Here is a 21641-nt window from a genome sequence, read left to right as displayed (position 1 = left end):
CAGCCCAATATGCCCTTGGCCTTCTTGGCAACAAGGGCACACTGCTGACTCATATCTAGTTTCTTGTCCACTGTAATCCTCCGGTCCTTTTCTGCAGAACTGCTGCTTAGCCAGTCAGTCCCCAGCCTGTAGCGGTGCATGGGATTCTTCCTTCCTAAGTGCAGGACTCTGCACTTGTCCTTGTTGATCCTCATCAGATTTCTCTTGGCCCAATCCTCCAATTTGTCTAGGTCACTCTGGACCCTATCCCTACTCTCCAGCGTATCTACCTCTCCCCCCAGCTTCGTGTCATCTGCGAACTTGCTGAGGGTGCAATTCATCCCATCATCCAGATCATTAATAAAAATGTTGAACAAAACTGGCCCCAGGACCGACTGGGATCACTCCGCTTGATGCTGGCTGCCAACTGGACATTGAGCCATTGATCACTACCTGTTGAGCCTGACAATCTAGCCAGCTTTCTATCCACCTTATAGTCCATTCATCCAGTGCATACTTCTTTAACTTGCTGGCAAGAATACTGTGGGAGACCATATCAAAAGCTTTGGTAAAGTCAAGATATATCACATTCACCGCTTACTCCATATCCACAGAGCCAGTTATGTCATCATAGAAGGCAATCAGGTTGGTCAGGCATGACTTGCCATTGGTGAATCCATGTTGACTGTTCTTCCTCTCCTCCAGGTGCTTCAGTCAAGTGCTTGAGTCACTCAGGTTGAAAATGCCTTGAGAGAGGTACCACCATATATTGTGTTTTTTGGCATAAAAAGGTGAGGTTGACCCAGCACAGACAGAATGTTCTTTACAAGGAAGGGGAGTAACTCTAGGGGAACGGGAAGGATTGGAAAGACTGTGGCCTACTGAGCTCCATAAGACTGATTGATAACTCCTGGTACATTTAGTGTGTTTAAATCAGTTTACTGTTTTTTATATGTTTTCTCTGTAATGATTTGACTGTAAGAATAAATGTATTGTGCTTGTGAAAGTTGGCTGGTAACTGGTGTACATACACTGTTGTAGGTCCTGGAGAAAGGTTAACTACAGGTGCTGGGACTTGGTCAGAACTGCTGGGGAAATCACTGAGGTGCAGAGGCACTGCAAGCCTAAAGCCCTGGTCCAAGAGAGAGATGTGGGTCTCTGCCTGAGAGAGGTGATGGCTGGAACCTGAAATCTTAAGTAGGTGCCCTGGAGGAAGATGGGGGTGGGAATCAAAGCTGCAGTTCACCCTGAAACTGTGACAGCTCTCTTGGACCACTTTAATTGAATTGAAAAATGCATCCCTATTTGTCTCTTCAAATTGGCGTTTTCGTAGGTTATTGTGTAAGTTACTCTGTTCAGACACCACTCATAAGACAAAAAAAATGCAGTTTAATAGTATTGCTGGAAATTAATTCTTAAACCCTACACACTGAGTTGTGAGTAAAGCAATGTTTTTCAAAATGTAGCACTAGAGAGAGAGAGAGAGAGGGCTAATAGGTGCAGGAGGTGGACACACAGATTCCTTACTTGTTCAGTCTCAACTGTCATTAAAAAGAATGGTCTCCAGCTGTCAGGGTTTGCAAGGAAAATTTTCAAAATTTTAAGTGGCTATCCATATAATCTTGCAGAGAGTCTTAAGGTGTGGACTGCTCCATTCATTTCAATAGGTGCTAACTTAAATGCCAGTGATACTTTATATGTCAATATTCTAACAATTGCACTGCTCAAGGAAAGGAAGGAGAGAAGTATCTATCATATTATGAAAATCTGCATAAGTTTTTCCATTAAGTTCTAGCTAGCTGTGAGGGTGCAGATGTATACATTAAGATGGGTAGGCCTCTGTCATCACAAACCAAGGTTGCAAGAGGGGCATAATTGCTTTCATTTTCCAAAAAGAGGAGAGAGGTTCAGCTTTCCAAAATTTGGAACACATTGACATTGGATTAAACAGTCAATTTAAATTTAGCTGCAAATTTAAATGCTGATAAAACAAGATTTTATAAAACCTAAAAAAATTACAAGTGTTTCCACAAATTTAAAAAAAAATCAAACAAAAATGAAAACATTCACCTGCAATGGTTATTGTTTCTTGTCAGTTTCAAATTTGAAACTTTTCATTGTACAAGCTGAGTGAAGTGCAGAAGCAATCAAAAAGCATAAATAGTGTAAACAGGATTTGTAAAATTATTTAACTTTAAAATATAGAAACACAGGTAAAGATATTTGCCTGCAAAGTTTTGTTTGTTTAGTTGACAGTGGTCTTTAAAGAGGCATTTCAATCACATTATTTTTCCTTAGATCTGCAAAGTGATAGATCTTAAAATTAGGTAGCTTTGCACATTGCATCTCTGACAGGATTCTAGATGACCAGATCTGTTCTAGTTTTGCAGTGCACCCTTTGTGTCAGGATTGGTTCTATAAAACCAGGGATGTTGTTTCACCTTCTGTAGAGCTGAACAAGGGACACTGAATGCTTTTCCCCTACTTGGAAGCTGTGCTATGATCACAGTTAAGTCACTTTAATGGGAACAACACATCCCCTGCCATATATGGAAGGGTTGACTGTATTGAAGCCTTTTGTACCACAAATTGCCCTGCATTACATTTTCAGTAAAAGTAACTTCCCGTGCATATCAGGGTTATCCACAGTAGCCCACTACTGCCTAGGTGAAATCCACTTATACAAACTTCAGGGGTTTGAGCATGCAGAGATTACAGGTACCAGCATGCAATGTTCCTGAGGGTTCACAGAGACTGCGGATCCCAGCATGCAATGTTCCAGCGGCGTGCAAGTGGGCAGTGGACGACAGGCAGCAAAACGCAAGGCACCGCTGGATCAACAAACTACACCGTGGAGCATGCCGCGCTCCTGCTAGAGCCATAGCCCCACCGAGAGTACATATCCCATCATGCAGTTCGCCAGCGGGAGCCAACGCGCGCCAGGCACAGGCATTGGAACGTGTAGTTTCCCTGGGCTGACCCTACTGTACCCACAATGCCCTGGGAGCGGCCAATCAGAGTGTGGTGTAACAACGTTTGCTGTGAATGGCGGAGGGGCGCTGTTCGCCTCAGCCAATCGGGGTGCGGTAGGTGGTCCCGGTGGGCCCTGTGTGTGTAAAGGATCTGAATTCCCTTCCCCCCCTATTGTCCCCCGTTACCAGGCCTCGGCGACGCAAAGCCCGGCCCCGGCACGATGCTGAGCCGCCCGGGCCTGTGAAACCTCCCTGCCCCGGTAAGTGGGCCGAGCTCGCTTGGGTCGGGTCCTGAGAAGAGGGTGCAGCAGCAGCTGGCGGGGGCAGGGGGCAGGCGCAAGGGGAAGTGGAGTGGCCCAAGGAGCGGGTCGGCTGAGGAGGCAGCTGGAGACGGTGAGGCGGGAGCAGTGGGTCTCAAGGCTGTGGCCCGAGCACACACTTTTCAGGCTGGGAGGGGTGTGGGGAGAGTGATCGCCGCAGGGGGTGGGTTGGCCGTTGTGCAGCGTGGTATGGACGGGGGCGCAGAATCTGTGGTTTAAGGGTTGGGTGGGGGCTGCTGAGTTAACCAACTAGGTCCAGTGGCAAGATCTATACAAATCCTAGAGGGTTTTTTTTGCTCCTTCGAGCAACACTTTCTCCCACTAGCGAAGAGGGGAGAAAGTAACGGGGGTTATTCTTGACTAAATCGTCTGTTGCTGCTTTTGTAAATTGGGTGCTTATATGCAACAACCTTACTGGTTTCTACATTACTGCAGTTATGAGGGTTTTTTTTTTAAAACGGTGTCAGGGGATGGGTTCCCGAAACTGATGCTTTTCTGTGAGTATGAGACACTACATTCTGGATGCTCTAACCAAGGATTTCAAAGCACTTTACAAACACTAATGTATTCTCACAAAACCCATGTGAGGTCAGTAAATATACCCAATGTACAGATGATGAGGAAACTAAAACAGAGCGAGATTGTTATTTTCTGAGGTCACATAGAAAATCCATGTAAAAGATTTGAAAATAGTGTAGAAGTTATGATGTCCAGTCAATTTGCCTAACTTAATCCCCAAATTCTTGCTATTTCGGGGGGGGGGGGGGATTAGAAACATGGCTTTGCCTTTTTTAAATTAAAAACATTGCATAAAAATAACAGTGTTGTTGTAGCCTTGTTGGTCCCAGTAAGTTAGAAAGATACGTTTGGTGACGTATTATCTTTTATTGGACTAGCTTCTGTTGGTGAGAGAAACAAATTTTTGAGCTTACTCAGGGCTCTTCTTCAGGCGTGAGTTAGTTGCTTAGACCTGGAAGAGCTCTGTGTAAGTTCAAAAGCTTGTCTCTTTCACCAACAGAAGCTGGTCCAATAAAATAATTATTTGTAATATATAATAAAAGGGTATGAATGATCTGATGCATTGAGCATGGGACTGGAAATAAAGCACTCTGTTTACAATCTTAGCTCTGTAATTGACTTGATGTCTGGTTTTAGGTAAGTTACTTAAAGTATCTGTGCCTGTTTTGCCATCTATAAAATGGGAATGATAATAGTTACCTGGTTTACAGGGATTTTGTGAAAATTGTGTGCAGAATGCTTTGCAAATGTAAAATGCTAATTATTATATGAAATTGTAGCTGCTTATTTGATCTATATAGATCTTATGGTGTTAATGAAAAATTAACCTTGAGGCTGGTCACTAGCACTGGTTCTTTATTTTAACACTCTGTGTGAAAGAAATATTAGTAACATAAATGGACACATCACACTGAAACTCACATTGGTCTGAAAACTTCAGTACCGGGCAAACTGGTTGAAACTATTGGAAAGAACAGAATTATCAGACACATAGGTGAACTTGATTTGTTGGGGAAGAGTCAACCTGGTTTTTGTAAAGGGAAATCATGCCTCACCAATCTACTAAAATTCTTGTGAGGGTCAACAAGCATGTGGACAAGGGGGATCCAGTGGATATAGTGTACTTAGATTTTTAGAAAGCCTTTGACAAGGTCCCTCACCAAAGGTTCTCAACCTTTTTCTTTCTGAGGACATTCTACAAAAACTCCACAGCCCATCTGTGCCACAACTGTTTTTCGGCATATAAAAGCCAGGGCCAGCATTAGAGGATGGCAAGCAGGGCAGTTGCCTGGGGCTCCACACCACAGGGGGCCCCGCAAAGCTTTGTTTCCCAGGTGATGGGGCTTTGGCTTTCTGCCCTGGGCTTCAGCAAGTCTAATGCTGGCCCTGTTTGGCAGACCACCTGAAACCTGCTTGCAGCCCCTCAAGGGGCCCTGGAGCCCTGGTTGAGAAACACTGTCTTAAGCAAAGTAAGCAGTTATGGGATAAAAGGGAAGGTTAAAACAGACAAAAGGAAGTATTGCTTCACGCAACACACAGTCAACCTGTGGAATTCTTTGGCAGAGGATTATTGTGAAGGCCAAGTCTATAACAGGGTTCAAAAAAGAACTAGGTAAATTCATGAAGGATAGGTCCATCAATGGTAATTAGCCAGGATGGGGTGGAATGGTGTCCCTAGCCTGTTTGCCAGAAGCTGGGAATGAGTGACAGGGGATGGATTACTTGAAGATTACCTGTTCTGTTCATTCCCTCTGAAGCACCTGACATTGGCCACTGTCGGAAGACAGGATACTGGGCTAGATGGATCTTTGGTCTGACCCAGTATGACTGTTGTTAAGTTTTTAACTTTTGAACCTACTATAGTTGCAAGTAAAACCTGAGATTTTTTGTGTGTGTGTGTTTGTTCTGAGCATTTAATGACTTTCAGGTGGATACAAATCAATAATTAAAAATAAATAAATAAAATGGATTTTTTTTATTTAAATTGGATTTTTTGATAAAATGCTTTTTGAGGAAAAAACCTATCTAAAGATAGTTTTAATTAAGCTACATTATAGCTCAAAGATATCTCATCATGGAATAGGGATTATAAATTCTAATTCTATAGTATGAGACAATATAGTCATATAATGTTTAAGAAAAGTTTTGTAAATGAGTTCCAATAGTTCGTGGATTAGGGACCCAAATTTACAGGGTTCCAGAGGCTTCTGTATAGATTATGTAGGTTAATCTTTCTATCTACCCAATGGGACTCAGTGCTCAGTCTAGAAGATACCATCAGCGATGCTTAGTTTTGCAGTTCTTAAACTGTGGATTTGTGTCTCCAGAGATAACATGTTTATTTAAAAACATTTTTGCTGTTAACAAATAAATAACATATAGAGGTGAGAAATAACAGATCTCAACCCTATTGTCCCTCTGCAAATTTGTGTACAGAGTCAATACCTTACCTCTCTCTAAAAGTGCAAAGTTTCAAAAAGTTTCATGAATAGAAGATTGTTGGGGGTGGAATAGATCTAAAATATTTCATTTAACTTAGTTAAAAACAATTTTAACAAAAACAAACCTGATTTTAAAAAACTTGAATGTTTTAACTAAATTCAAAAATTCATATGCTTGTTTTGTTAGAATATTATATGTTTGCTGTTGACGAAAAAAATCCAGAATGCATAATGTTGCTGTTTTAGTTAAATAAAACAATTTAAATGTCTGTCTGGTGATGTTCTCCTCCTAATACAGCATGGCAAGAAAATCCTCCAAATATTAATTATTAACCTGTTGAATTGGAGATAGTTCACTTCCCAATGACTTCATAAATATCTGCTTCAATTACCTTTGGTAAATGAAATAACCAAACAGTCATTCATTTTCTGATATAGCTGTAAAACTAATCTGAAAAGTTTTTCAAAATAAATCACTTAAAAAATGTATAGTGTCTGCCTTCTAAAAATGAAACCTACATCTACGTCTGAGTTTGGAAAAATATGTATTAAGGTTATAACAACCAACAAGAATGTACTTTTATATAGAAATCCATGATTAAATCAAGTCTTCCTGACTTGTGATTTGATTTAAATCAAATCCACCCTCATATCAGTTTCACTGTTTCCTCCACAGAGTGTTTTTTTTTTTCTGAAAAGGTCTTTATAAACTTCAAGATGAGAGTGGAAGAAACTTTATACAATTTTTCTTCAATGTATTTTTTTTTAAAATAGGATATACTGTTTAAAGAGTGATCTATTAGAAACTTGGATTTTTTTCATAAAAAATCAATCCATTTAAAAAGAAAAGTCAAGCTGACAATGTTACTTTAATCATGTTCATGAGCATTAAATTTAAGTACTTGAGTTAGTGCTGGCAGGATCAGGTCCATAGTCTGTACTCTACTTACCAGTCTCAGAACAATTGAGGATCTGTCCTTTGATCTTAACTAACTTTTCGCCCCAGGATATGGTACCTCCAGTATTGAGGGGCATCTTGTAGGGAAATTTGTGCTGTTGCTATCTAGGATGTAACTGGTTCTCTCTTTAGGCAGCTTTTGAGTCCAGTGCTGTCCACCCAACAACCCAACATCTGCTGCATTTGAAATCAAACTGGTTCCCCTTGTCTTTGGTAGGAGCAAGATAATTCCATACCGTATTTATTTATTTTAAGACGGAGAATACCAGAAGTATTCAGTAGAGAGAGAATACCAAAGATACTTTGTAAGGGCCTTGAATTTGTGCTGGGTTATACATATTTGATATGTAATTCCAGAATGAAGTAAAACGTTAGAAGTGCCTGATGACATGGATACAAATTTTGGGGGTTTTTTGGTACACTTTTGTTGTGTGTAAGAGATTAATATGAAAGCTGAAACTTGCAGTTTAAAACATTTATTATGGAAACATGGATTGTATGTTTCTTTACAGATTTACTTTAGATATAATACAGAATTGGGATGATATGTTTTAGGTTTCCATAGGCAGTGTCATCATTAATAAACTGTTGGTTCTTCATCTATGACCATAAAATTGGTTTAAGCAGTATTTGACAATACTTTTATCAATTATTGCCTATGTATCTTCTGTAAAGGTTGTCAGGCCAAAAAATTTTATACATGAAAATTGAACCAGTAGACAATTGTAGACAATAAAAATTGTCATTCTCTATATATGGACTCTTAAATTTCCAGTTTCACAGATATAGTGCCCACATCTTATGAGATCTATTTGTCTGTATGCCCCTAAGAACAAGACAGAGTGTTCCAGTCTGTATTGACTACAGTTTAATCAGATTCATTAATAATGAAGTGTTACTAATACAGAATTTTTTTAACAGGTGTTGGCATAGGAAAATGAACTCCACTATGAGTGAGGAGCCTGATGCGCTTGCAGTAGTTAACCAGCTGCGAGACCTGGCAGCTGACCCCTTAAATAGACGAGCCATCGTTCAGGATCAGGGATGTCTGCCAGGCCTTATTTTGTTTATGGATCACCCCAGCCCTCCAGTTGTTCACTCTGCGTTACTAGTAAGTAATCTATTTTTTTAAAACCAGTGGGCTTTTTATTTGTTTGTTTGCTGCTTGTACCTCATGTCAAATTATTGTCACTGTTGTGCTTAATTTTCTGCCACTCCCATTTCAACAATTAATGAGTGACAAAATCATTCTGAAGTTGGAGAACAAGTTTTTATAGATTAATTTATTGTGTGTGTGTGTCTGTCTGTGTTTTGGAAGATAACCCTCTAACTTTGTATATGCAGAGGGAAAAACTGTAATGTAGCTTGTCACATATAACTGTATGCATGCTTCTCTTCAGACTTTGTATGTGATGACTGTGGACAATGTGACTCTTAAAATCTAAGTACTACACTGACATAATGCCTTTTCTCTTGATTGGAAGTGGGTGAATAAAAATCGAGGTTTTTTAAATCATCATTTTTTTATTTAAATAAGTTTTTAAATTTTACTTCATATCATATTATGTATATAGGGCTAGCTTTTTCCTGTCTTCCCATTTTATAGTTTTAAATTCCTAAAATGGATGGTTTTTTTTTTTTACTTGTTTCTTTAGTTTTCCTAATTGTTAGTAGAGTTTCAGATTTTACATAGATTTCTTTTCCTACTAAGAAGTTCCACACTTCAAAAGCTCACCTGTGCTGAAAAGGAGAAGTCCATGGCCTCATTAACATCCTTATTGTAAAAACAACACAAACTTAAACACAAAATTGATAAACATAGATAAATATAGCCTGTGCTATATTTGCAACAGACTTCACCCTCAAATGTAGTGAATTTCCACAAGTCAAGAAATCTGAAATGCTTCCACCTGTTATAAGAAGCAACAGAGTCCTGTGGCACTTTATAGACTAACAGAAGTATTGGAGCATAAGCTTTCGTGGGTGAATACCCACTTTGTCAGACGCATCTTCTATGCTTCTCCATCAAGGTTTTTCAATTTGAAGTCAGGTGACTTAGGACCACAAGTCCCATTAAGTGCTTTTGAAAATTCCACTTGCAGGTTCCATAATATTGTCTTTGGAGAATAAGTTTAGGTTCCTGGTTCTTCAAAAAATTGGGCTGCATATATTTAAAAAAATCACTCTAACTGTATGTATTAAAAGTCTAAAGAACTTTTCATTGTTAACACTGAAGCAATTTCTATTTGAAGTCACAAAGATTTTATGCCACTAAGTTTTTAATACAAATACAATCTTAGTGCCTGATGTTGAAAACACTGTCAAGTGGGGGGGATTATAGCTACTTCATAGGAATATTGTACCTATTAGTGTGTTAATATCTGTAAAGTGACTTGATATCCTCAGATGGAAGAAGCTGTATAAATGTGGATGTTATTGAAATACAGAAACCCAAGAGTGAAGAGCTTAAAATGAGCGATATCTTGAGTCCCTAGTTGATTCTACATTACAAAAATCAGAAACTTTATGGTTAACTAGGTGAATCTAATCCTTTTTTAAATCTTGAACTAAGATCTTACGAAGCAGCAAAGAATCCTGTGGCACCTTATAGACTAACAGATGTTTTGCAGCATGAGCTTTCGTGGGTGAATACCCACTTCTTCGGACTTGCATCCGAAGAAGTGGGTATTCACCCACGAAAGCTCATGCTGCAAAACATCTGTTAGTCTATAAGGTGCCACAGGATTCTTTGCTGCTTTTACAGATCCAGACTAACACGGCTACCCCTCTGATAATTAAGATCTTACGAAAATTAAATCCACGTTGAGGTGACTAAGTAAAGTCCTAAATCAGGAAGGTTACTTAAACTTTGTATGCCTATCTTCAGTTAGGCTACTGGTGTGCTTAATGTTTGTCACATCCATAAGTATCATGCTGAATTGGGCCTGATCTGTGAAATTCAGCCTGAGTCTTTCATCTGACTTCAGTGGGCTTTGGATCAGGCCCTAAATGATCTCATTTTTGAAAGTGCTGACTGAGCATCCAGCAGCTCCCATTTGTATCATAGAATCATAGACTTTAAGGTCAGAAGGGACCATTATGATCATCTAGTCTGACCTCCTGTACAACACAGGCCACAGAATCTCATCCATGCACTCCTGTATCAAACCTGTGTCTGAGCCATTGAAGTCCTCAAATCATGGTTTAAAGACTTCAGGGTGCAGAGAATCTTCCAGCAAGTGACCCGCGCCCCACGCTGCAGAGGAAGGCGAAAAACCCCCAGGGCCTCTGCCAATCTGCCCTGGAGGAAAATTCCTTCCTGACCCCAAATATGGCGATCAGCTAAACCCTGAGCATGTGAGCAAGACTCACCAGCCAGACACCCAGGAAAGAATTCTCTGTAGTAACTCAGATCCCACACCATCTAACATCCCATCACAAGTCATTTTGCATATTTACCGCTAATAGTCAAAGACCAATCTCATTATACCATCCCCTCCATAAGCTTATCAAGCTTAGTCTTGAAGCCAGATGTGTCTTTTGCCCCCACTACTCCCCTTCGAAGGCTGATCCAGAACTTCACTCCTCTGATGGTTAGAAACCTTCATCTAATTTCAAATCTAAACTTCCTGATAGCCAGTTTATATCCATTTGTTCTTGTGTCCACATTGGTACTGAGCTTAAATAATTCCTCTCCCTCCCTGGTATTTATTCCTTTGATATATTTGTAGAGAGCAATCATATCTCCCCTCAGCCTTCTTTTGGTTAGGCTAACATGCCAAGCTCTTTGAATCTCCTTTCATAAGACAGGTTTTCTATTCCTTGGATCGTCCTAGTAGCCCTTCTCTGCACCTGTTCCAGTTTGAATTCATCCTTCTTAAACATGGGAGACAGAACTGTACACAGTATTCCAGATGAGGTCTCATGAGTGCCTTGTATAAAGGTACTAACACCTCCTTATCTCTACTGGAAATACCTCACCTGAGGTATTTCCCAAGACTGCATTAGTTTTTTTCATGGCCATATCACATTGGCGGCTCATAGTCATCCTGTGATCAACCAATACTCCAAGGTCCTTCTCCTCCTCTGTTACTTCCAACTGATGCGTCCCCAGCTTATAACAATAATTCTTGTTATTAATCCCTAAATGGATGACCTTGCACTTTTCTTTATTAAATGTCATCCTATTACTATTACTCCAGTTTACGAGGTCATCCAGATTTTCCTGTATGATATCCCGGTCCTTCTCTGTGTTGGCAATACCTCCCAGCTTTGTGTCAGTCGCAAACTTTATTAGCACATTCCCACTTTTTGTGCCAAGGTCAGTATTAAAAAGATTAAATAAGATTGGTCCCAAAACCGATCCCTGAGGAACTCCATTAGTAACCTCTCTCCAGCCTGACAGTTCACCTTTCAGTACGACTTGTTGTAGTCTCCCCTTTAGCCAATTCCTTATCCACCATTCAGTTTTCATATTGATCCCCATCTTTTCCAATTTAGCTAATAATTCCCCATGTGGAACCATATCAAATGCCTTACTGAAATCGAGGTAAATTAGATCCACTGCATTTCCTTTAGTCCCATTAAGCTGTTTGAGATTGGCTTCTACCTCGGATGCGGTAATATCTACCTCCATATCCTCATTCCCATTTGTCATCCTACCATTATCCCTAAGCTCCTCATCAGTCTTTAATGAGGCTCAGGCAAAGTATTTGTTTACATACTGGGCCATACCTAGATTATCCTTAACCTCCACTCCATCCTCAGTGTTTAGCAGTCCCACTTCTTCTTTCTTTGTTTTCTTCTTATTTATATGGCTATAGAACCTTTTACTGTTGGTTTTAATTCCCTTTGCAAGGTCCAATTCTCCATGGCTTTTGGCCTTTCTCACTTTATCCCTACATGTTCTGACCTCAATAAGGTAGCTTTCCTTGCTGATCACTCTCATCTTCCACTCCTTGTAGGCTTTCTGCTTTTTCTTAATCACCTCTCTGAGATGCTTGCTCATCCAGCTTGATCTACAACTCCTCCCTATGAATTTTTTCCCCTTTCTTGGGATGCAGGCTTCTGATAGTTTCTGCAACTTTGACTTGAAGTAATTCCAGGCCTCCTCCACCTTTAGATCCCCAAATTCTTCAGTCCAATCAACTTCCCTAACTAATTTCCTTAATTTTTTTAAGTTAGACCTTTTGAAATAAAAAACCCTAGTCACAGATCTGTTTTTGTTTATCCATCCATTTAATTTAAACTGAATTAGCTCATGATCGCTCGAACCAAGGTTGTCCCCTACAATCATTTCTTCTATGAGGTCCTCACTGCTCACCAAAACCAAATCTAAAATGGCATCCCCTCTTGTTGGTTCATCAACTACTTGGTGAAGGAATCCATCAGATATCACATCTAGGAAAATCTGAGCCCTATTATTACTATTAGCACTTGTCCTCCAGTCTATATCTGGGAAGTTAAAGTCTCCCATGATCACACAATTCCTATTAGTATTTACTTCATTAAAAAGGTCTCTATCCATATCCAAATCTATAGCACACTCCAAGCACTGTCTCGGGGAGGCTGTAGTAGCTTTTTTTCCCCAATGTGATTTTTGCCCAGACAGACTGTCTTATCCATTCCATCCCTTCTTATTTCTTTACAGTCTACCTTATCAGTGATATACAATGCTACTCCACCACCATTGCCTTTATTTCTGTCTTTTTCCTAAAGAACACATACCCATCAGTACCTCTACTCCAGTCATGACTGCTATTCCACCTTGTTTCTGTTATCCCTATAATATCCGGTTTCACTTCCTGCACCAGTAACTCTAGTTCCTCCATTTTGTTACCTAGGCTCCTCACATTGGTATACAAACATCTTAATACTTGCTGTTTGGCTTCACTCACATTTTTTTTACCCGATTAGGTCCAGACATTCTACCTATTAGAATGGTATCTACACTACCCTTCCTCCATATGTCCATTCTCCTACCCATGGCTATATCCTTTCTTTCTTCACTTTCTTCCCTATCAATGGTAAAATCCAGCGTGGAGATTACCTGGACATCTCCCCCCAATTCCTAGTTTAAAGCTCTCTTAATCAGTTGTGCCAGCCTCCATCCTGGAAGTCTATTTCCCTCCATACTCAGGGGAAGTCCATCCTGAGAGAACAGTCCTCTGTCCATGAATCCCTCCCAGTGGCCATACATCCCAAAGCCCTCCTTATAGCACCACCGCCTGAGCCATCTGTTGATCGTCATAATCTTGTCACACCTTTGTTGCCTTCTCTAGGAGCAGGCAGAATCCCACTGAAGATCACCTGAGCCTCGATTTCCTTAAGCGTCTTCTCCAGCCTGGCATAGTCTCCCTTGATACGTTCCAGCGAGAATCTAGCTGTATCATTCATTCCCACATGAAGGGCAATCAGTGGATTCTTTCCCGCTCCCATTAGGATCGTCTTCAGCCTCAGGTCCACATCCCGTTTCTTAGCACCCGGCAGACAGCACACCCTTCTGTTCTCTGGATCATCTCTGGTTACAGGCCTGTATATTCTTCTCAATAAGGAGTCTCCAATCATGTATACCTGCCTTTTCCTGGTGACGGTGCGATTCTCCGGTCTATCGCCTGTTCCCTCTGGCTTCAAGTCCTCTTGATTCCTATTCACCCTTACAATCCTCTGCAACCCACCCCGTATCCTCCTGGGGCTCATGTTTGGTAGTGTTATCTCCATTGACTCTTCCCCTCTTCTTATAGAACTAGCTGCTCTTCTCTTCTTCCTTGCCCTCTCACCTTCAATGACCACCTGCTGTGCCCCTTCTTCATTTTCCAACTCCTCAAACCTGTTTCTGAGCTCTATTTCTCCTTCACTGGCCCGTCTTTTCCTCTGCCTGGTTCTCTTAGTCACATGCTTCCACCATCCACTTTCCTCACCCAGCAGTCTCCTCTCAGAGTTCTTTGGTCCTGCTTCCATCTGCAAGTCTGATTTCCCCCTCTCCCCCATTCAGACTCCTCAGGTCTTTGCTCCATCATCCGCTCAAACCCCCTTCTAAACTCAACCAGAGTTTCAACCTGCATCTCCAATCCTTGGATCTTTTCTTCCATTAGCTCCATCAGGCGGCACTTCATGCAGACAAAACTCTTATCAGATACCTCCTCCAGGATCATGTACATGCTGCAGCTTCCACATCCAGTCATCTTCATTGTGTCTTCCACTGCTTGCGTCACTACCACTGCTGCCTCTGTATCTGTCATAGCCTTCTCACCTAAATCCTGTAAATCTGAGAAACACAAACCAAATCAAAACACCACCACCCACAGCAAAACAAACCCCCAACAAGCACCAAAACACTGCTAGAACACTGCACACTCCCTTCACTAGCCTGTATGATCCTCTGCCTGCCTCTCTTAGTCTGCCCCCAAACTCCCACTCAAACTCCCCTGTTTACAGCTCTGTTTGTGTCAAATCATGTTGTATTATAGAAGGTGTGCTTTGAGCTGAAAATCTTTGATATTGAATAGTGAGCCAAAGGAGAGGTTAATATAAGCAAAACAATTAATCTATTGCTTTGCAAATAGATGGTGGTTTTTCTCAACATGGAAATACTGTGCTCAGGTCTTTAATTCCAATGACTTTTTAGACAGACTTCTAGAAGTGTTTGAATGGTGGTGCAGGGAAACTCAGACTATAAGTGGAAATGATCAGTAGAGAATGATAAAAGTATATGAGTCTCTACATCTTGGCAGGATAGCAAAGGTGTAATTAAATGGTCATACATTTAGAATCAGAGACTTTACAGGACTTTAGATTACTCAGATGGCAATAAAATGGCCTTGCATTCTAACTATAAAACATGCCAAAAATAAAGGTAGGATTTAAGAATAAATGTTAGAAGTACATCTTTGGAAAGAACAATATATAGCTACCATAAAAATAAGAAAGGGACTAGGCACACTGTTGTGAGGTGTTCATTGTGCAACAGACCTGTTATATGATTCCATTTAGGGAATGAGTAAACTTTCACAATTTATTATCACAAAAGTAATTATGTAACACCCTGAGTACTAGTGCAAGGTCCTCAACTGAGATGTACCCAGATAGCCATCAGTATATCATGTGTGGTCCTGGAATGCAGGTAGATAAGCTGTGTTTAGAGGAAACCCTTCAAACACAATACTATATTGACCTTGGGAGCTACCTCCCTTCCCTCTCCTCCCCCCCAAAAAAAGGTAACACTGGAAATATAATACATCTCATCAACTGAGAAATTTGAGATTTTAACCAAGAAAGTTGTGTTGCAAACGAAGCAGTGCCAATATTCAATTCTTGAAAACCCCTAGTCATCAGTATCAAATTTTGCAGAAGAGTTCATCTGTAAAGACGAGAAAACAAAACCTTGGGCGGCAAACAAGTCCATATCACAGGCTTGGGGAACAGCAATCTTGAAGCTCTACTTGGATAAAAAATAGATTAAAGCTATCAAATCATTAGCTGTAAGGTTCCTCTGAAGCTTTGCTACAGTCTTCTTCTGAAAAACCTTTTTCAGATTTTTCTTTTTTTCTTGTCGTAGGAGAGTAATTAGCAATCTGCCCTCTAGGTAGTTTAATAAAATGAAATTGTTCACGATGCCATAACTTTAACAGCAATGATTCCAAACACATCAGATGAACATTACATATAATATCCAGGAATCCCATGAACAAGATACATCTTTCACTTTTAGCTCTTGGCCAAAAAAATGGAGAAACTATGTAATGCAAATAGATTGAGACTTGGAGTTCTTTTGCCTGGTATTTCCATCCCACTTCAGTACTCGTCTTTTTGTTTCAACAGCTTTTTGATAAAAGAGCAATATCTATTCTGTTCATTGTGGCACATTCTGCTGCTCTTCTTTTGATTTATTTCTTCAGTTTGAGGCTGCAACGTCTACAACATCCTCTTTGTGGCATGCACAAAATCTTACAAAATCACTCTTTATTAGAAGTGGAGCCCTAGCAACAGCAATGATTAAGGCTACTCAAAGATTTCCTTGATAAATCTATGTTTGGAGTCAAACTATTATTCTGAAATGTTGGTTCTTTTCTTGAAGTATGAGTATAAACAGTAGAGCTGCTGTTGAGTGTTCAGAAAGTAGATACATAAACTACTTTACTTTCTCTCATTAAGAGTTTTTTCTTTAAATATGGATTTTTTGTATGGCTGCAATGGTGAAGGGTCTGAGGGCAGAAGCTTCTTAGAGAAGAAGCCCCTTTGAGTGTTCTGGTGAAAGTTGTTTTTGTTTTTGAGTTTTGAGCCTTTAAAAATTGCACACTGCACTTGGGCAATAGATTAACATGCTAGTAGTATTTCTTACAGCGGTTCTCCAGTGTGGAGGATAGGCTGCCTTGTTCATATATTGTAGTTAATTTGGTTGTGTTTTAAAAGTTCAAATTTAGTTGAAGCTGTCACGTTGAATGAGGCAGAGATCCTGTGGTGCCCTGCCTTGTTCAAAGTGTTTTGGCTTGCACAGCTGAAAACTGTAGTGGTGCATTGCATCCATATTTCTACAGCACTGAAAATTTTACTTTTTACATTGCAATGGCAAAAGTTGTAGGTGCCCAAGAAGGGTTCCACAGGCATCCTTATCTTGCTGTTCAAGGAACACATTAAACAAAGGGGAGATCCCCCATGCCAAACAATTTCAGATTATACTTTTTTTTAAGAGAAAATAACAAATCTATAAGGAATGCCATAAATACTGTAGCATATCCTTAACAGATTTTAATCAAAATATGGTTCTTTGGGTAGATTTGCACAAGTGAGGAAATGCCTGAGTTAAGGTGTTGCACATGCAGTCTTACAACAAGTCTCCAGCACCCCTGTGAAATACTTAAGCTGTGTTGTCATTTATAAAATGGAAATAAGGACAGAGAAACCAAGTGACTTTACCAATGTTTCTTCCATAGAACCTGTGAGCCTTGATTCCTAGTCCCCTGCACCAACAGGCACATTTTCTGATAGCTACACTAGGGGGTCACACACTTCTTTAGGGGGGAGCTTATAGCATACACTAGGGGTCATTGCACTCCTCCATGCCCCCATAGGTTTCTTGTGTGCCACCCTTCCATCCCCCTTTATTTCAGGGGTTCCCTGAAACTCCTCCCTATCTCTCTCGTGATAGGGGTTCTGTGTGCCCCCATTTCTCCCTTCCACCCATACCAAGGTCCCCTAATTTCCTCCCACCTGTCCTTCATTTCACCCCTCCACCATTATTACTGTTGTTTATCATTTGTATTATCATAGCAGCCAGGAGTCCCAGGCATGGACTAGGTCCCCATAATACCGAACGCTGTACAAATATAGAACAGAAAGACAATCCCTACCCCAAAGAGCTTGTAATCTAAGTGTATGATAAGAGATAACAGCCGGGTACAGCCAGATTGAGGATTACAACAAAGCAATGAGACAGTATTGGTCAGCGTGATAACTGGTGGTCAAAGTTTATGTAGGCCTCTGAGCAAACTGGAGTTTAAAGGAGGGTTTTGAAGAAGAATAATGAGTTAACTTTGCAAATATCTATGGGGAGCTTTTCCAAAGCATGAGGGGCAGCATGGGTCTCCCATTTTCCCTGTCAGACCAGGGTTTCTATGTGCATCCCTTTCCCTGCTTCCTCTCTCCTTCCATATCATGGTCCCTCATTCTGCCCCAATGGCAGGGTCTCTGGGCCCCCCATTCCTACTTCTCTCTCCATGGCAGGATCTCTGTGTGTCCCCCATTTCCCTATTCACCTGTATGCTAGGGGCTCTGGGTGCCACCCTCCCCACATACCAGGGTACCCTAACTTCCCCTCTCACTGCCAGGGGTCCTGTGTGCACCCCCATTTCTCCATTCTCCTTTTTCCCCATGCTAGAGTCTGTGCACACGCTCACATTCCCCTTCCTCTCCCCGCCATTATTATTTGTCTGAGAGAGAAATCATTCGGGGCATCAACATGTTAAACTCTATTGGGGGTAGGCAGAAATGCGATGGGGTATTGTTATACCTGAAGGTTTTAATGGCTGCTGTCAACCAGTTGATAGATCTATAGACAATTTCAGAGGTGCTTTAAAGCTGTAGCTGTGCTAAACAGATGATCATGTGTTCACCAGTTTCTCCCCTCCAACCCCATCCCCAAAAAACCAAAACAAACAGGGTTCTGGACACTGATGCCTAGAACATTCTCTGAAATTTTGGAATTGATTGGATCCAGTGTTCTAAAATACATACAAACAGAGATGCCACTGACTTACACGTAAGGTTTTCACGAGATTGGCCAGCTGTTTCTGTATTCCATGAAAGAGGAGACCCATGGGAATAATCTGTATAAGAACTCTTAAATGCAAACTTTGAGTGTCTCAGAAAGATTTTCTTTTCTTGGGACCCTGCTTCCAGAATGGATATTGTATCTTTCTGAGATTCACAAATGCCAAAAAATAGTTGAAATTTACCCTATTAACAATGTTCAGACTTTCCATAATACTCACAAAAGAGGGTGGTAGCGGTGGCAATCTTCTGTTCCAGGTACTGTCTGAATATTCTAAAGAGGCATCTTGTGCCTGTAATTGCTGCTTCTTTTTTGCACCTGGCACAATGTGGCAAATGTCTTTGAGGTGGAGCTGCAGCACTGAAACTGTATATTCTAACTATCCCAACACTTTTCTCTTTTTTTAGAAACTATGAATTGTTAAATAGTTAATTATTTGAAACGTCAGAAATAGAAAATAATGATGAAATAACAGAAGCAGCTTCCGATGCCTATTGTCCTTCTTTTCTTTTAGGCTCTCAGGTATTTGGCAGAATGCCGGGCCAACAGAGAAAAGATGAAAAGTGAACTGGGTATGATGCTGAGCTTACAAACTGTAATACAAAGGTAAGTCTGTAGGGGCTGCCAGATCTGAAAACAGACAGGCCATATTCTTTTGTGTAATAACAAGTTAATATCAAATAAAACTCTGCCACCTGAATTTATGTAATGAATTTCATGACAGTATAGCATGCATTTGTTCCTCTTTGGATTTTATGGTTTAAAGCTATTACTAGTTTGAATTTTATTCAGTATAGCAGATCAATTAAATGTCAGTACACTACAAACGCCCAGTTGAAAGGAGCTTGCCTTTTGAGGGAGGTTTCAACTGCTCAGAGTTCTGTTCTATACAGTATAGGTTCTTATATCGCTTTCATCACTGTAGTATCCAAGTGCCTTCCAGTAGTGAATTAAGTGACTTGACTAACGTGTCACTTGTGGTTTATTCTTTCCGTCATAGCCTCCCCAGAGGGAGACTTGTGTGTGCAGTGTCATGTCTTGTTTGAGTGGGTTTTTGTGTACCTGCTGTTATGTTCTTGAGAAATGAAGGTTGAAATGTGCCTTGCACTTGAAGCAGAAGGTGGTGAGATTTGTGATAGTCCTTAATTTCTGTGGGAGTTAGTTTGTGGTCATGGACCAACCTGTGGGATGGCTGTGTCTCCTGTACCGATTAGCTTTACCCGTATGGCAGAAAGTTCCATTGTGCCTCAGGAGCAGAGTTGTTGACCACAGTATTCATCCTGGAACTTTAGAGAATCTGTTAGATTCTCTAAAGTGGTCTGAGATTTGGGGAAGGAAAATGTAGAGTTCTAGCACCATTCTGACCCAATCCATGAAGGAGCACCTGTGCCACTGGGATCAAGGTAATCTCTTTCACTTTTTAAAATGTTCAGCTGCTAGCAGGATGGGACAACTTCCTTAAATTAGAAAGAACTTCCAGGAAACTGAAAACATACCCAGAATTACAGTCTCAATATCACCAAGTAAAAGCTGCAGAAGATAGAGACCCATCTATTTCCTCTTTAGGCCTTTCCTCCTACAGCTAAGCCTACCGTAGTTCAGTGACAAAATAATGTTTCATCTATTATCTTTCTCCACATTTCTCCAGGCAATAGAAAAAAAAACCTTTGGCTTCAGCATTTTGTGTCAGCAGTATAGTTTCAATTCCTGACAAGAGAGAGACAATGACAAGCAACCTTGTTTGAAGATGCTCTGTATTTCAGTTTTCATGATAATACAATTTCCAAATGCTATAACAATCCAAATCAGATGCATTTTCCTTGCCTTGCCACCGGGCTACCCAGGAAAAAAAAAATTCTGCAAGTTTTCTGGTGACTCACTTCCCCTTTTTTTGCAACTGTCTGCAAGATCCTGAACCTGACCCTTTCTGTCCTTGAATTTTAATGACAAATTAATAGTGGATAATTTTTCCTGGCTTTAAGATTTCATTTCTTTAGACAACTTTTATACACCGTTTTGATTATACAATCACATTTCACAATAACATCATGTTTTGTTTTTATCCTTAGTTATATTTTGAATTGTAAATCTTGAAACACTGATTACTCCTCTCCTCACACTAAATTCCTGTGAACAACATTCCCACCCACTTAGTGGTATTTTACGGATGACAATCACCTGCTTTAACTAAATGTGGCAGATATACTAGTAGCTAATTCCTTTTTGAAAGAAAATTTTCTGACATTAGCTAATGGATAGATATATCTTTTTTTATTTTATCACTTGCATTGCAGTAGCAACCAAAGGCCCCAACTAAATTTTAAGCTGGGTGCTGTACAAACATATTTAAGACTATTTCACTATACAAACACTGAATACTAAAGTTAGGAAAATCTACAAACAACTACAACAACTTTGCACAATTTTATTCTGTTCTACAGTTATTTCAATGTATCTATTTCTCAGTGATATTATCAATTTCTTATTTTTTTAAATAATCAGACATATGTCATTATTTGATCTCCTCTCCCAAACTATTATACCTGCAAATTTACTAATTTTGTATTTTGCTTTGGGCAGCTAAAGCCTTTATATCTTTTATTTCCAAACGGCTTTTAAATAACACTCCTCTCAAGAACAGCACGTGTCTGAGTCATATGTTTCTTTACATGCTTTTTACAAACTATTTACATTTAAATTAAACAAAAGATATTTGAGATCCTAACTCAAGTACAAAAGATTTTTCCACATACATTTAATCCTTTGTTTTGGAAACTGTAGTTTTGCGCAAACTTAATGGGATCTAATTTTACAAGCCTTGTCGGACGTTAAGGGAACTATCATTCCTTTAAAAAAAAAAATCACATTTAATGGGTGTTAAATACTCTACACCTGTACACCATCTCCAATAAAAATGGTGTAGAGGAAGACCGTGGTTATTAAAAACAAAAAGAATAAAACAAAAAAAAATCACTTCTCACTATCCTTAGAATTTGTCAGAGCTATATTTTGAATTCTATCCAATTAGTTCTCATCTCGATGCCTCTCAAATTGGCATACTTTTCCAAAATCTTTGAGTTTTGGCTGACTCATGCCCCAGTTTAGGAGGACACTTAAGCATGTGCACTGCAAATACTCTTTTGTAGAACAGAACTACAGGTGACCACGGTTGTGAAATCAGAA

The 21641-nt window shown here is 40.1% G+C and overlaps 1 protein-coding gene across 5 annotated transcripts in view; it reads left to right on the top strand.

Annotated features, from left to right (window-relative positions):
- The first annotated feature begins 2909 nt into the window (after positions 1-2909).
- Positions 2910-21641, top strand: part of ARMC1 (armadillo repeat containing 1) — a 49377-nt gene continuing 30645 nt past the window's right edge. The window contains exons 1-4 of one of the 5 annotated variants that reach the window (XM_039527688.1): positions 3073-3211; positions 7322-7402; positions 8111-8300; positions 18973-19064. In XM_039527688.1, the coding sequence (XP_039383622.1) occupies positions 8127-8300; positions 18973-19064 (266 nt within the window). In that variant the 5' untranslated portion in view covers positions 3073-3211; positions 7322-7402; positions 8111-8126. The other 4 variants (XM_039527683.1, XM_039527685.1, XM_039527686.1 and 1 more) reach the window with 4 other exon arrangements.

The sequence above is a fragment of the Mauremys reevesii genome, linkage group 2, assembly GCF_016161935.1.
Source record: "Mauremys reevesii isolate NIE-2019 linkage group 2, ASM1616193v1, whole genome shotgun sequence".
Lineage (NCBI taxonomy): Eukaryota > Metazoa > Chordata > Testudines > Geoemydidae > Mauremys > Mauremys reevesii.
Note: the sequence above shows the minus strand (reverse complement) of the source record. Positions and strands in the feature narration are given on the sequence as shown.